At 38.8% G+C, this 16,226-nt stretch overlaps 1 protein-coding gene across 3 annotated transcripts in view; it reads left to right on the top strand.

Annotated features, from left to right (window-relative positions):
* Positions 1-4,329: 4,329 nt before the first annotated feature.
* LOC114880540 (fibrillin-1-like) overlaps positions 4,330-16,226 on the top strand; it is a 99,296-nt gene continuing 87,399 nt past the window's right edge. For all 3 annotated transcript variants that reach the window (XR_003790095.2, XM_029196645.2, XM_029196648.2), the window contains exons 1-2: positions 4,330-4,479; positions 5,683-6,387. Coding sequence is in view for 2 of the 3 variants with exons in the window: in XM_029196645.2 (XP_029052478.2) it covers positions 6,342-6,387 (46 nt within the window). In the remaining variant the exon portion in view is untranslated. The remainder of the gene's footprint in view (positions 4,480-5,682; positions 6,388-16,226) is intronic.

The following is a 16,226-nucleotide window of genomic DNA, read 5'->3' as shown; positions in this document are numbered from 1 at the left end:
TCGGTTTAATAACTTTTTCATTTACTTTTAATTTTAAATAATATTTTAGTTAACAAGATGTACGATGAACGTATAAACCAAATACTATTGTTATCATTACTATTACCATGATTATTACCATTATTATGAAATATATTCTACATTTATATCAAAGTAGTTAATTAAATTTTGTAATTATCATTATACGCAATGATTGCTAGCCTTGCCAGACGATTTCAGTGAAAAATGGTACGTACCGTAGAGTGTGATGTGAGATGAAACTCGGGTGACGGAGGCGTCCCGGGACGTTCTCCCTAGTTTAGGCTCTTGCGCCCGGGTGGAGTGTATGGGGGTCGTGGAATGAATTTTTGTGAGAATGTGACTTTGCCTTTTTTAAATATAGCGTTAGGTAGGTAGGTAGTATACCTTCTGGTGTGTGTGATAGATTGTAAGTAGGTAGGGCCAGGACAGGTTGTCACAGTCTCTTGGTCGGGTAGGTGCGATTTCGCGTGATCAACCTGTGCCTGGAATATATTTGAAGAATTGACGATACGATCGATACGAACGGAGTATGCTGTTCGCCTTCTATCTATCTGTACAATTTTTCAAATTTTTGGCGACTTCATAAGTCGTCATACGCGATCGCGATGGCACGAAACGCACAAGTTCTGCTCGAGCACGGCACGTGTGCACGAACAACGACTTATATAAAGTCCTTTTTCGTCCACGTCTCAATTAGAGTTTCGCGATTGTTCTTTTTTGTTGATTGTTTTTTTTTTTGTTTTGCGAATTTGCAAGTCTCGAGTTTTAGATATAAGTTTCAGGTGGGTGGGCCGCCCGAAGAAAGAAAAGGCTATATGCCGAAGCGCCCCGACAAACTGTCTTTCAAGAGGGGAACTACTAATGATTTTGCATCCTTTTGCAAAAAAGGATGGGAAATCATTATCGTTACTACTTTGTCACTGTGCTTGCCTGTAGTTGTAGTTTTGTAATTTCAGGACAAGAGGGGGCCCGTGACCCCCATGATTTTGGGCAAATCGCGTTTTCACTTTAGTGTTGCGAATATTGACCACGGTTCAATTTAATGTTGCGTATGCATGATTATCGCGATTTTCATTTAGTGTTGCGAACTTTAAATATCGCGTTTCTTTCTTGCATTTCTTTAAAATAGAATTTAACTTTTCAATGTTAATTGCTTTAAGATTTTTTAGAATTTTGCTTTTTAATGTTGATTGCTTTAGTGTTGCGAATAAAAAATTCACGGTTTGAGAATCCCCTGTTTTGCATTTTAATTGCATGTCTGTTAAAGATAGCGTTGCGAATGACATTAGCGCGATTGTTTCCCAGTGTTGCGACTTATAAATACGCGATTGCTTTGCATTAGTTTATACAGTTCCCTGATAATTAGTGTTGCGGTAATGAATATTCGCGTTTTGCATTAGAGTTGCGATATATGATGAAATGCCCAAAAACGATCCAGTGGAGTTGCCATGGTCCATAAGGCAGCTATGGACCAGCTGCCATGATACAGCCTTGGATTGGCTGTACCCCTTTTTTAGATTAGTGTTGCGTCTTACAAAATTCGGCAGATTTGAGTAGTGTTGCGTTACAATTCGCGTTTTCTCTTTTTTTCTTTTTTTCAGCTTAGTGTTGCGCATAATGGAGCAGTCTTCACGCGTACGCTTTTGTACATACCTATTATATAATTAATGAAATTAGTGTTGCGAGTAAAAAATTCACGGTTTGAGAATCCCCTGTTTTGCATTTTAATTGCATGTCTGTTAAAGATAGCGTTGCGAATGACATTAGCGCGATTGTTTCCCAGTGTTGCGACTTATAAATACGCGATTGCTTTGCATTAGTTTATACAGTTCCCTCCTGATTAGTGTTGCGGTAATGAATATTCGCGTTTTGCATTAGAAATGCCCAAAAACGATCCAGTGGAGTTGCCATGGTCCATAAGGCAGCTATGGACCAGCTGCCGTGGTACAGCCTTGGATTGGCTGTACCCCTTTTTTAGATTAGTGTTGCGTCTTACAAAATTCGGTAGATTTGAGTAGTGTTGCGTTACAGTTCGCGTTTTTTCTTTTTTTCTTTTTTTCAGCTTAGCGTTGCGCATAATGGAGCAGCCTTCACGCGTACGCTTTTGTACATATTATATAATTAATGAAATTAGTGTTGCGAATGAATTCGCGATTGTTATTAAATTAGTGGAAGTAACTATGACTCACATTCGGTGGGAGTCCTTTTAAGGATTCCGCGGCCTGAGACCGTGAACACCATCTCTGGGAGATATACCCATGCATTACTAGGCCTTTGCAGGCGCAGTTTTAGAATACGGAACATATGAAAATATGTTACCATATTCTAAACTGCAGTCCTTTTGTCTATACTATGAGCGTCCGTCAATCTGACACCGTTGGATGCAACGTGTTGGACGGGCGGGTAGCGCACTTAGCGAAGGGGTGCACTCTGTCCTGGCGTTACGACGTCCAGGCGGGGTGGGTGGTATGTAGCGTCTGGCGTAAGACTAGGGGGCGTGAGACCCTTCGTTGCCAGCCGATGTTTTGTCATAGTTCACAGAATGTTTGCAATTTTTAAATTAGTGTTGCGTGTGATTTCGGTTTGTTTTATAGGGTTTGCTTAGGGATTGCTCTTATGGGCAGTCAAACTTTTCTTTTCAGGTTCCGCTGTACCCTCCCTCCCACTGCCATGCCCCCATTCTTTTTTCTTCCCATTTTTTAATTTTGAAAATTTTGAGCATTCGGTTATTGGAAATACTGTTAAATAATATATGAATTTATTGTTTTCAGGATGTTATTAGATACGATAAAGTTTTAAAGAGAACTTTATTCAAAGTTTTATTTAAAATGGAAATTCATTTTATTTTTTGATGATCGGTGATAATTTATTTCAAGGAATATTTGTTCATTCGAGACAGCTTATTAAATTTTAATTCTACTTTATTTAAACAAAAGTAGGGGATAATTGTTGTTCGAGTTGTTCAGTTTTAATTTTTGATCGCGATGTTTCGTTTCAAGCTTACGGAGAAGCTAATTAAATTACTTTTATAAATTTTCAAATTCTTTTCCTGAAAAGCAAAGTTCTCTTGCGATTTTCTTTTCAGTTTTTCCATTTACAATAAATTTGCATTGAAATGTGTACTGAATAATATAATGCAATAAAGTAGAGTCATGGTTGTATGTCCGTATATTGCAGTAAAAAATAGTTGTTTCAATTAAAATATCGTGTTCTGTTTGTTAACAAATGAACGAATATTAAATACTATAAAATGAAAAACAATTAATCCTTTTAAATCAAATCACTTATTGCGTGACGATATATTTTTCTAAATCTTTTTTTTTCTTTATTTTGGTACTGAAATTGAATTGATGTTCCTTCTTTTCATTGGAAATGAGTCATTAACAATGACTCTGATTTTTGTGAAATTTTGTGTGTACTAATGCATCTTCTTTCTAGCTATTAAACTTTTTGTCTTGATATGGATTCAATTAATAAGTTTCTGTTGCAGAGAAATATCTCAGGACGTATTTTGGTAATTAATCCCTTTTAGTTTGTTTCAAGAAATATTCTGGTATTAAGGTAATACGAGTCTTGGTATGTTTGAAAATTGTATCTAATCCTTTTCGTATTAAGGTAATATCCTCCCTATTATTTTTGAGAATTGTATCTAATCTTTCGTAGTTTCTTTCAGGAAGTATTCTGGTGAAGACGACAAAATCAAGAAATTCATTATATTTATTTATGTACAGCCCTTTAAATTTTTATATAAACACGTTGTAAGTTTACGATTTTGTAGAATGATTATATCTTAATGACTTTGTGGTCATTAAGTATAATCGTCCAACACTGCAGTGTTTAATTAGGAAGCGTTAGATTTAAGCGAATTTTTAATATAATTACGAGCATTCGTATAGAGATGTATTCTTAGTAATATAAGTATGTAGGACAAATATGCAATTGCATATTTATTAATTACAGATCTGTAATCAAAATCAAAATTAAAAAATATTGAGATAGGAATAAAAAGCAAAAATCTACGTAAATATATGTATAGATAAGTAGATAGGTAGGTAGTGAATAAAAACAATGCTCCTTTTGTTGTTCGTTTGCACAATCGTCAAAAACGTTTTGCAAATGTGCATAAAGAGGATGATGTTATTGAATAAAAATACAAATTTGCATAAATGGAGGGTGGATGGGATGAGGTAGGGTGGGTCTCCAACCGCAGCAACCTCCCCGTGGTGAGACCTGGGAAATCGTTATTATTTGATGACTAATTAATAACTGTATCATTATTTCTATGGTATATTTATTAATTATGCAGCAAATAATACGAGCGAATTGGCTGCGAAAATGTTTTTTTTTCTATTTAATTGCTGTTATATTTTTTTCAGGAACTATGTCTTTGAGATTCTGAAGTCTACCACATTGCAAATACAATTTTACGGAAAGGAAATGAATAATAATGAATGCATGGTCAGTATTGTTTAATTATGTACTTATACATATAACATACATGTGTCATTTAGGTATTTACGAAAGGTAACGTAGTATAACTTGCTGTTAGTTGGATGCAATAATTCAGGTGGCGCTTAAATCAGTTTCTGTTCAGCTTACTTTTCGATCAAACGTGGCCTGTTTTACCGATGCGGAATTCGGAGTTTGGCTTCGACGCTCAGTGTTCCTCTGTGCGTTTCTTCTCAAGTTTTTGAGTAGTTTCCGCAATTTTTGTGTAGATCGCGCTAGGGTCGGTTTTCAGTTGCCAACAGCCGGGAAGAGAGGGGAAAGTATATGTATTTCGTATACGATTTTTATGGTGTGTATGTACAACGCATACACGCGGGAATTCGATTAAAATTTTCACGCGTTGACGAAACGTGAACGAATTTCCAAACGTTTCAATGCTTGACCGCTGGTGTGATATCGCCATTGAAAGCATGTAAATTTTCGAATACTTAAAGCGTTACACTTAATTAGTATTATTAGCAAATACACAATTTGTCGATCTCCTTAATTACATTTCCGTATCATAAACAAAATTGATCACAGAAAATTTGATTGTGTTTCTTATTTACATAATTCTTTGTCGTTTAATTACATTAATCGTCAGAAGATTCTAAACGCTGCATTTCGTCGCTAATTGTGTTAAGTTATTTCTCAGTACTTCGTCCTAATGAATTTTCCTCGTTTGGAGTCTGAGTAGCTATGATTTTAATTACAAAGGCAGCGTTCCCTTTTTGCTCGTAATTTACTCGAACAACAGCGCACGGAAAATTATTACGATTATTTCTGGCTAGAAGGTGAAATTCCTTGTTCTTTTTAACTCCAACCTTATTTGTATGATTCCATATTCGCATAGGTATCTCGAATGTTTTCTGATAATCCTGTTGTTACAGCGTTGAAAAGAAATACGCTTCGCGGTTTCAGCGTAATTCGGCTAGCGATAAACCGCGCAATTAACTTCCTTCTTGATTAAAATCTTGATTAAATTGTATCGTTCTCGTGTTTAGCCTGCGTGTAATTCGCGCTTCATCAGGAAGTGTTGTCAGATAAGTCATCTTAGAATTACGAATTACGTATTCATTTCGAAATGTTGCTAATTCTTTCCGTTTGTTTTGCTAAATAAATTAACAATTATTTATTCTGTGTACCATGACTAATCGTTTATTTTTCGGACAGGTTCGTGAGATGTCGAGAGAGGAGGTTCGAAGGATCGGCGATATAATCCTGTAAATAGTATTCCCTCCGCGAGGACACGGTGCAGGACGCGTTTCACGAAGCGTGTATCGCGTGTTGCCTAATGGTGGAAGGAAACGTTATCCAGAGGCGGGCAACGGACGGGCATTACCGTACGGTGTACCTTGGTAGGGCCGAGAGAAGTCAGCCTCCGGGATATGGACTCGTACACTCAGTCTTCGAACTGGTCTCGTACCGCGCTCTATACAGCGTGTCACACAGGCCCGCAAACAGTCGCGGCGAGCTTAGTTAACAAGACCGCGTGGTGCTACGGTTCGCCTCGTTCGAACGTGGCCCTCCTTCTAGAACGGTTCGTATTTACACCGCGTTCACCAGTGACTCGATGCACGACTGACCGCGTGCCACTGCTTGCATTTCTTCTCTCCACCCTCGCCACTCGTGAGATTCTTGCATATTTCCTGATACGGTACGTGATAGAACGAAAAGGATCGATTACCAGTTGATCGGGAAAAGAACGGTTCCGTAGAACGTGCCGGATCGAGAAGTGGTTTTATCAAGAACCGAGTATCTCATCGATCGAGGATGAAACGGAAGGAGCATTGAACGAAGTGGTTGCAGAATCGAGGAACACAGTTTCGACGATGGGAGTCCTGTCGATCGGATTGCTACTCCTCCCTCTGGTATCAGGTAAGACGATTCTTATACCCCCTTCGGGCTTTATATTCGATGACGATGCTGTGACTGCGTTATTTGTCTAGTTGTTTGCTTAAACTTTACAGGCCGGAGATGTACACGGTGTGTCGGGAAAGAAAGAGAATTGTAATTTTCCCCTCTCACGTTTAACGCTTTAGAAAACATATCCTGGAATCACCCCAACTACCCTTACTTATATATAGCTCAATAATTTTCGATAATTCTAAGGGTGAATATCTTAGAAAAATTCTACAATCACGAAAATCTTTCAAATATTTCCATTGATTTTCAAGAATCTGGGATAGGGGTGGTTTCTTGAAGTTCACGCAAAGATGATTTATTTCTTATGATATTGGATTATGAATATGATGAACTCGATTATAATATGACGGAACAACGACAGGGGACTTGAATAGACTATTGGAATCAATGGAAAAATAAATATTTAGAGAGGACCGAAGAAAAGATTCCTCTTGAACGAGCCGAGCGACCTTTCTCGATTTCCGTGGAACATCTGGTGCGTCGTAAACGAACACACCCGCGTTGTTTAATTCTTCTCTTTCTTTCCTTGCATTTATCGATTCGTGTACCAACACCGTTGAATTGCCTGCATGATACTTCTGATTTTAATATTTTTAGAAAAATGAAATAGACGAAGGGTGCTTGTGATATTAGAAACTTTTTCCGAAATATTCACAGGCCGTATTTTTGCATAAACTCATAATCGAGAAAGGATACGCGATACTTTTCGGCGTAGGCGCAGCTGGCAGTAACACTGACAGCTTTTATTTTTCTGTCAACAACGTAGCGAGTTTTATTACGTTAGGGGAACACGTAACGCGATTCCAGCTTCCGTTTCTTTCTCGTATTTTCACGGAAATTCTACCTACTGCAATTCCTCTCGTTCCTTATTTGATTATTTCCCAGTTATAACAGATTAAAAAAAAAAGGAATCTAAGGAGGGGTAACTTTATAGAAAACGACCTCATTAAACCATTGCAATGGAAATTTCTTTTTTCTCTTTTCATACTCTGGTTTGAATTAATTCTCAAAGTTTTGTTCATTTACTCTCGGGTATGATAATGAAGTAAATTATTCGGTTACTACATATCAAATTGCAAATTATGACCGTTCTCGGTCTCCTCTCAAACGAATCTTCGGTAGTTCTCGAAACAACCAAGTGTATTTTTTTCTCTCACTTCCGATCGAGGTAAACGTAGAAAAGGCAGAGTTTCTTGTTGAATCCAGGAAAGAATCTTGCTTCGATATCTCCACTTGGCTATTTTGTTACGAGCTTCAGCTGATAGGGTGGTACGTTTTGTACTTTCTCACCTCGAGCTCACGATCCTCTAACCGATAATCGAATTGCACTTAACAGTGAAAGACGACCAACTTTCCTTTCGTTTCTCACTTCACAGCTAATTACGAGGTAGTTCGACTGGTAATTAATTACAAACAGATCATATTTCAAACATAGCGTATAGCAATTTTAAAATCATCAAATTCAACGGGAAGAGGTTTCTATCTAAAGCTTCCATTGCGCAATATTCGTGGTTATCTCTGAAACTAGGTCTTCGTGGAGAAATGATCGAAAAAGAAGGAATTCCGGGAAACTGTGTAGGGCGATGCTTCTTTCGTAATTGTCGACAGACAGATCATTCGTTGTTGCCGCTTGGAAGTTTTCGTAACATCAGTGAAACCGGAAACGAGACGGTGACATATCTCCAGGGTAGTTTGCGATACAGATACACGTGGAACTTATAAAAATAACAAATCTTTACCCTTCTGAAAAGTCTTCGTTTCCGTGTATCGTCTTATAAGATTTCGCTCTCGAATGGGTTAAATATGACCGGTTAAGGAGGTCGTTCCGTAGATTGAAGGTTTTCATTTGAAGTTTCATAACGATGCTGCGAAGACAAGTGGCTCTCAGATATGGAGGGTTTTTAATCACGAAGAAAGGAGAAAGATGAATTTACAAGGATGCTTCGCTACGCGAATCACCGTTGTAAATATTAATTGTCATCGCCGTTCGTTGTGTTGCAATCCAAACAAAGCTAATGAAGTAATTAGCTTGTTGTTTCGTGATTTCGACAAGTTCCTTTTAATGAGCGTAGCAGTTGTCGAGGTTTTTAACAAAGTAGGAATTGAAAATAATTACAAGTTATAATTTTAAGTTTGTAAGCTTCAAAATGGCGGCAAAATTAAAAAAATCTTCAAGAAAATGACGGGAAATCTTTGGTAAAAAGTTCTTTGGCTCTTTTATTTCAAATCTTGTGGAGAAATGAAAATGAAAAATTGAAAATGGATTGTACAGGGTATCCACTAATGAACGAGTATTTAATGAAGTGACGATATTCGTATGCAAGAACAATTTGACCCCGGGGCAAATATCGGTCATATCAGCTGTGTTATACTTTATAAATCGTCAATCTGATCGCAGGACAGGCCGTCTGGACTGCAGCCGAGTAGTTTCGGCTCGGTCGTCGTATCTATGCACATTGTTTTTACTGTTAGGCGGTAGCAGCTGCAGGCCAGAAGCTGCTGCAGAATCTTCTTCGCTTCGCCTCGAGATATCACGATGTCCCCTTTGCACTCGTTTCGCCGGCGCTCACTCGCGTTCGCCAGCTTTCTTTTGTGTTTTCTTCGCGGTTGCGTTCTAGTGGTTCGACCCGGACTAAATATAGAGTCGTCGCAAGGGTCTGTCCCGCTGACGGGTCAGAAGTAACTTGTTGCTATTAGCGGACGAGGGTCGAAAACGCAGGAGGAGCTCGCGAGGCAACCTTAACTTATCCAAACGTCACGAAATAAGAGGCGAGAGCAGAGAAACGGTGAAGATAACGGATCTCGTACAGGCTACCGTCATTTCGTTAAATCATCCATCGAATTAATAGAGGCATTTTTAACCCGGAACGAAACACGAACTGGCAATCAGTTTCTCCCTATTTCCTTTTACTTTCTCTAGAACATTAGTCTCTCTTTTCAACGCAACCTCTTCGGGGCTGGAAAAAGATTAATCCCAAAGATAGTTTTATCATCATTGCAGCACTTTTATCTCACTGTTGATTAAAACTAGCGTTGATAAATTCTTTATCAATGGTTTCGATGTAACTTCCATTTTGTACCTTCGGCCATGATTTCTTCCATCCTTTCGCTGTTCCTTTTTACAGTCAGTCCTGTTACATCCTCGCGGCGAATTTCTTTCACGATGCTCCGCGTCAATCGGACTTCATTTTATGGATCCTCTCTTTTACTATTCGATTCTGTCCCGACGTTTTGCTACCACAGCCGTCTGTTTGACTTCTTTGAACGCGTTGAAAGATTTTCCACTCCCCCGACCGAATCTCCTTATTCTGCATTTTTGCTTTCTTTTTTCCCTTTTGCCTCGACGAGGCGCGAACAGAACAAGAGAAAATAAAGCAGAGGGAAAAGAGGGTTGAAAAGCGGTTTCCTTTGAGGCGTTGCGAATCGTGCACCTATTCAAACTCTCTTCCACTCTCGTCCTGGGTATTAGATTTGTACATACTTCAATACGTTTGGTAATTTGAAAATATTTATTCGATGTAATTATTATTTGCAATTTTTCTATTATAATTTCGTTTAGCTGTGTACATACAGAAAGGAGAATCGCTTTCGGTAGACTCGAAACAACTTAACGACGCTTAATAACACGACTAATTTACATTGCCGTTAATTGCGTTAAGTTTCACCGGATTATTTTGATCCGTTTTGTATTAAAGATCGGGACATCGAGCGTGGACGGTTTAACGTTTGTAGGAACATGGTAAATTTAATCCTTAACTCTATAATTAGAGGGACTCGTACACCAGCCATGGAGTCTCTTAAAGAGACCAGGGAGAAATAATGTGGGTGCGTTATTTGGGTGTCTAAACGTCTTGATCTTGGCAATTGAGCACATCAGCTTAAATTTCAGCATTCCTCCCTCTTTCTCGTTTATTATATTACTTGTATTTTACTCGTTTCAAAGTTATTCCAACTTTCGTTTAATTTAATATCAGCTACAAGTCGTGCGGTCTCTTGACGAAATTCATTGCCGTAGGAAAGACTTGCTATGTTCAATTAGAAAATTTGTCAAATTTAACAGTTTCTTCTGCTCTAACTCTAAAATTTATACAATCTTCAATGCATAAAAGTGTAGAAGGGCTATCTGTTTCTCGTTCTTCTTCGGTAGTGTTCCTACGGGAACTGGCTAACACTTTCTTTTTCCAAAACGAGCGGCAAGTGTTGCGTGAAAGCACCCGACTCTGGACAAAAATGCCAGATACACACTATGATAAAGAAATAGTCTAGGAACTGACGGAGCGCGGACCGCGGCCCACGGAAACGGCATTCCTGTGAAACGGCGACACTTTACAGCTTTACGTCCAGACGATTATCGAGACTGTTTGGCCACGCGATCCAGATACTTACTTACGTACCTTGCGAGAAATCATTTCCGTTCACTCCATTTTTATCTCGACACTAGAGGAATCGCGAAGCGCGTCCTGAGTAAGGTGCACTTTGAAGAAGTATCGTTTCTCGATACATCGTGTCACCATAGAATTACGAATCTTTTTCTTTTCATTCTCGTTACACCACGAGAAAGTTCAACAACGACAAGTTGTCGATAGAATGTAAACGAAAACTTTCTTCCTTTCGTTAACCGATTCGAAGGTAATTTTATTTAGGCCAACGTAAGAGACAAGGATATTTTCCCTGGTATGTAAAGTTTCAATTGCTCGCTCACGAACAAAGCTCCATGAATATTCAATGGTGTTTCGAACGTATCGGAAAGCGACTTTTAGCGTAACGATATTCACGTGTATATCGTAGTTTAAATATTACTTGGCACCAGGGAGGAAAGTTCCATCGAATCGACGTTTTTTTTCAGAGAGTGCAAATATGCACACACGGATTTTCAATCGTTCCGTTGTTTTACCAGCTATTTTAAAAATCTTGCTGTTTTTAATCTCTATTCGTTGCTAATCATCGATGTCTCATAACTTAGCAGCGACTTACTTTGCGAAGGGAAATTACTGTGCACCTATTTACGATTGCTTGTCATCGATTGCCTATAATCAAACTGACGATCGGTTTCTAGTATTACGTGCTCCGTTTACCTGTCGATGTAATTTGATTTTGAATAATGAGAGCGTAATTTGCGACTGTGTACCGATTGCGAAAAACTAATCAGGTAGTTGGTGCGTATTGAGAACGCGACTTTTCCTTACCATGGTATATTCTTCGTTCGAAACGAGAAAATTAACGATCGAATTATACCTCAGGATAAATTACGAACTTTCAATCGTGAAAATTCATCGATATCGCCTCAGGGATCTTGATTTTTGTCGAGTTCGCTTTTCGTTGACAGGAAAGTTTAAGAAATAAAATTATTACAAAGCTTTCTATGTTGAAACGAACAGTCAGAAATAATAATTAATATTAATTAAGAGGTGGGGTAACGATCAAATCGGAAAATCCTTAAAATTTCTTCGTGTATTTAATATTTTATTCTATTTCCAATGTACGAATGTCTTCCGTTTCAGTCGAAGCATCGACTGAATTAAACTTTCACAACATTGGTTTCATGATTGACTCAGCTTCGTTGTCTGTCGGTTAAAATAGTAATCATTTAAATAAATAATCATACATCTTCAATTCGACCGTGACCAAATCTAAATATACAGAACTCTGTGGGGATTCATTTAAAAAAGTGTTAGTTATTATAAAACACATTCTCGTTGCACGGTGTGATAATTTATAATTTTATTTTTGAACAGTCAGATATTTATTATAAACGTCGGATGAAGATGTAACGGAGGATTTGAATAGAGATCGGTGTGATAGGATCAGGGGTAACGGGCGTGATAACGTTTAAACAAATTCCGCAATCGGTCAATAATCAATTTGTCAGGCGTATCAACGAATGTAGGTAATCCGGTGTCCGTCAACGAGCGGCTGCTTTTCCTTCACGTGCGAAGGGCTTTCAGCGACCGCAAAATCGCACTTGCATCGCCGCCAATCGGATTTCGCGGTGGTTGCTTGTATTATTTGCATATCGCTGCACCGACAGCGTGAAGCAACACGGGATTGACCCCCGTGTATCGACGTTATACGCGACAGAAAAATGAACAAAACAGAGGCAAAAACGCGGACATCCAATTTACTACAAAAATTAGATAGTTGTTTCGATGAATCCTGCGAAACATTGTTCGCCATTCTTTGTTTGTTCGAATAAGATAGCATTTGGAGTGAAAAATATTAAGTACCTTCGGAAATGATTTCCTTGGATCGATTAATATGAAATAGGTAAAAAGAAAGAAAGAAAGTAAAAAATCGACGAGTACCATCAGCGGTTCATTCATCTATTCGATTAAAAGGAAATTACGGTTTCGTTAAGGCCGACCCACACTCTCGACAGGGAATCACTCCCACGCGATCACGATTTAGCTGGTTCCTGTCTCCGTGTTCTTTCACAAGGTGTATCGGTAATAGCCGGCGCGATTAAAGATCTTTATCGTCCACGTGAAAACAGGCCAATCGGTGGAAACGCCTCCGTGTCGTGCGAGAAAGTCGAATCCGACCTGGCACGTGGGTCGATCGGCAATTAATGAATTTTTCTTCTACCGGTAGCATTAAATGATCGATTATTAAACGGTAGATCGATTCGATGATGCAATCATAATTGTCCTACACGGGGGTTAAACAAATTTTCTCATTTATCAAAAGGATTTTGTAAAAGATTTTCGTTTCTTCGTTTTACTCCTTTTTTTGCAACTCCCAGGGATCGAGTGAAACTAATTTCAGAAAGGACGAAATTCCTTCTTTCACGGAGTGATTTAAAAGAAATTTAATGAGATCCGATCCAAAGGGGTAAGGATGGTCTCCTGACATTCCGCACCTTCGAAACGTGTAAAATTATACAAAGTCTCAAAGAGATTCCTGTGAAAGGAGAAAGAACGAACGGTTGTAAGGAAATAACGATTAATGAAAGAGAGAATCTTTTCCTATTTTTTTTTTTTTTTTCAAATTCTTTCGCACGCTTCGTGCAAAGGGTGCATTCGATCGTGCGGATTTAATTCGATTCCAGACTCTCGAGGATTGAAGGTTAACGAAATTCTAATCGACAAGCTTTTAATAAAAGCCCTTCCGACGCGATACTTTCGATTCATGATGCGAGGGTTCGATTTAAATGCAGCGACGATTTTTATCGACCTTCCGTGCCGTGTACAGGCGAAGTATTAAAACGTTAGCAATCGAATGCGACGATAAATCGAGGGCCGTTGCAGCGGCTGCTGCACAGACAGAGAGCGAATCATTCGATCAATTAAATTCGGCTGACTAACTCAACGCGATCAAGCTTTTAACTCGTCGATTAAACCAACCTTTGCCTCCGTTTTCCCCTCTTTTTTCTTTTTTTTTTTTATCTCGTTGCACGGCACTGTACTTGTTCGTTGACGTACCGGTACAATAGAATTCATTGTGAACGTACAGGGTGTCCCATGCAACTGGGACAAGTTATCGATAAGAGAGAGATGGATCATCTTCAGTTTTTCAAATGGAATCATATGCCTCTCAATACTTCAATTGAAGCGTCTTTTTATTCTCTACAAAAAAGTATTAAGGCACTTGTGTTGGAAATTGATTGGTTCAAAAGATATCCCAGGGAGAGACCACAAGGCTCTCCCTGTCTCTCCCTAGGATATCTTTCGAACCATTTAATTTTCCATCCAGATGCTATAATACTTTTTTCTAGAGAATAATATAATGTACCAAATGACGTCGAGAGAAGTAGAAAATTCGATTAAAATTCTTTGAAATAACGAGAGCTTAACTAAGTCTCTTCGTAACGTAACACCTAATTAATCTAAAGTAATCGTTCCGAGGTGAAGAATCGATCCCGATACATTGTCGCCATTGAATGGCGACATGATTATTTTATTCGTTGGTCCTGATCGACAAAGGGTACAGATCAATCGGTCAATTTATCGAAAGATCGATGAAGGCGAGGGCAAACAGTGCCAAGGTGGCTCGTAATTCTTTCTTCAGGGCTCGTCGAAGCGGGCGAAATTAAACGGGAGTCGATTCTCTTGGAAGAAAAAGTAGCAGAGACACCAAGGTGGGAAGGATGGGGCGTGAAAGAGGTGGTCTCGCGAACGGGATCGCACATTAATTGAATCGGTAATTTGTATGACGTGCGATCCTGCTTCTTAATTATCTACGTCTGAACGGACGATGAAGGGGTTTCACTGCGATGATTGTTGGATAGTCGATCGACCGGTAATCATCCAGTGAATTCGGTAATTGCTGCCTCTGACACGGTTATCTCGCTTCTTGACGCTCGCTGAATATAACCCAGGACAGATATTAATTACTTTACCCGGTATCAACGCTTCGTACTCGATCAACTTTACGATGCCCGACTAACCTTATGATTAAGTAGAGATTTCACGTTCCTGTCCAAGGACCGTCATGTTTTTATTCATACACGATGCCGAAGGGTGTAGGGAATTTATCTTTGCAGACAATATTGATCGATAGATTTCAATATCTTTCTTTTTTTATTTTCTTTACGAAACGTTTCAATATTTAAGGTGAGGGGGTCGAGATTTGAGAAAAGTTTGAGAAACACTGCTTTAAATGTCTCTTCTCGCGATTATTGACTGCGAATTGTTCGCATCTTCATTCCCTTCTTTGATAAGACTTTTTCCATCTTCTGCCTCTGGCAGTTTGCACGATCTTCTTACCAGTTTACGACTCAACTCGATGCCATTAAAATTACATTAACAATGATTAACGATAATTAACGCGTCACGATGATTAATACGCGCTGTAATTCGCGTAAATTAACAGTGCCGACATTCTAATTAAGTGTTCGAGACTCTTTATTATATTTATCATCAACGACTTAGGTATAACAATTTCGATTTCTTATCGCTTATTCGTTCGTTTTACAATTCATTTTTTAATTCCTTCCTGGTGTAAGAGTTTCAATTGCAATTTAAAAAATAATTTTCTTCTCTGCTCTCCGGAAGGTATAACCGTACGTTACTTGGCTGAGAATTCTTTTTTCACAGCTTCACTTGTGGAAAGAGCATCATCGTATAAATATACAAAGACAATTAGAGTCACCGGGGAGTTACTGATCCGACGATATTGTCGCGTCTGATGGAAATTTAATGCCGGACAATTTGTCCATGCGAGAGCAGGGGGAAAAGAGTCGGAATGGATGGATGGACCGGTAAAAATAAAGGTATATACATAAGTACCAGTGGCACGCGAATATATGCGACCATTTCTTTTTCGCTTACCACTGTCCGACGAGACCTCAGTTGCTCGTTTGTTACGCTGACTTCTCGAGTACCGATGTAAAAGGCTTAAAGGTCTTTGCCGCCGGGAATAATAAACTCTCGGAGTCTTTGGTGAGCTTCTGACGTGGCGGGCCACGAAACGAAATTACTTTGGAGACTTTTTAAATTCTTTCATTTCGAATCATTGAAACTTCAAATTTAAAAAATAATAATTTTCAATTCAATCAAGATTTCTCTTTTTCTAATAATTCTTCAATTCTTCTATGGTAAATTTTGAAGGAAAATACAGGAATTCATTTTCCAAGAACAGAGTTAGGGTTACGATTGCGCTACGCGAATCGTAGCGTTATTGTTGAAGAAGTATGGCGAGTTCACGTTAGGTTACAACTTTATCTTGGTTTCATTGTGGGTGTCAAACTGTTTCCATGGCGTGGCTCTATCGCCACATTGCTGCAAAGTTTTATAGCTAAGAAGAACTTTGGTCTCGGCTTTGAACTCTCTCCCTCGGTCTTTTCTCGTTATGTA

The sequence above is a fragment of the Osmia bicornis genome, chromosome 11 (genome assembly GCF_907164935.1).
Source record: "Osmia bicornis bicornis chromosome 11, iOsmBic2.1, whole genome shotgun sequence".
In the NCBI taxonomy this organism is placed as follows: domain Eukaryota; kingdom Metazoa; phylum Arthropoda; class Insecta; order Hymenoptera; family Megachilidae; genus Osmia; species Osmia bicornis.
The sequence above is the reverse complement of the archived record's forward strand: the minus strand, read 5'-3'. Positions and strand labels throughout refer to the sequence as shown.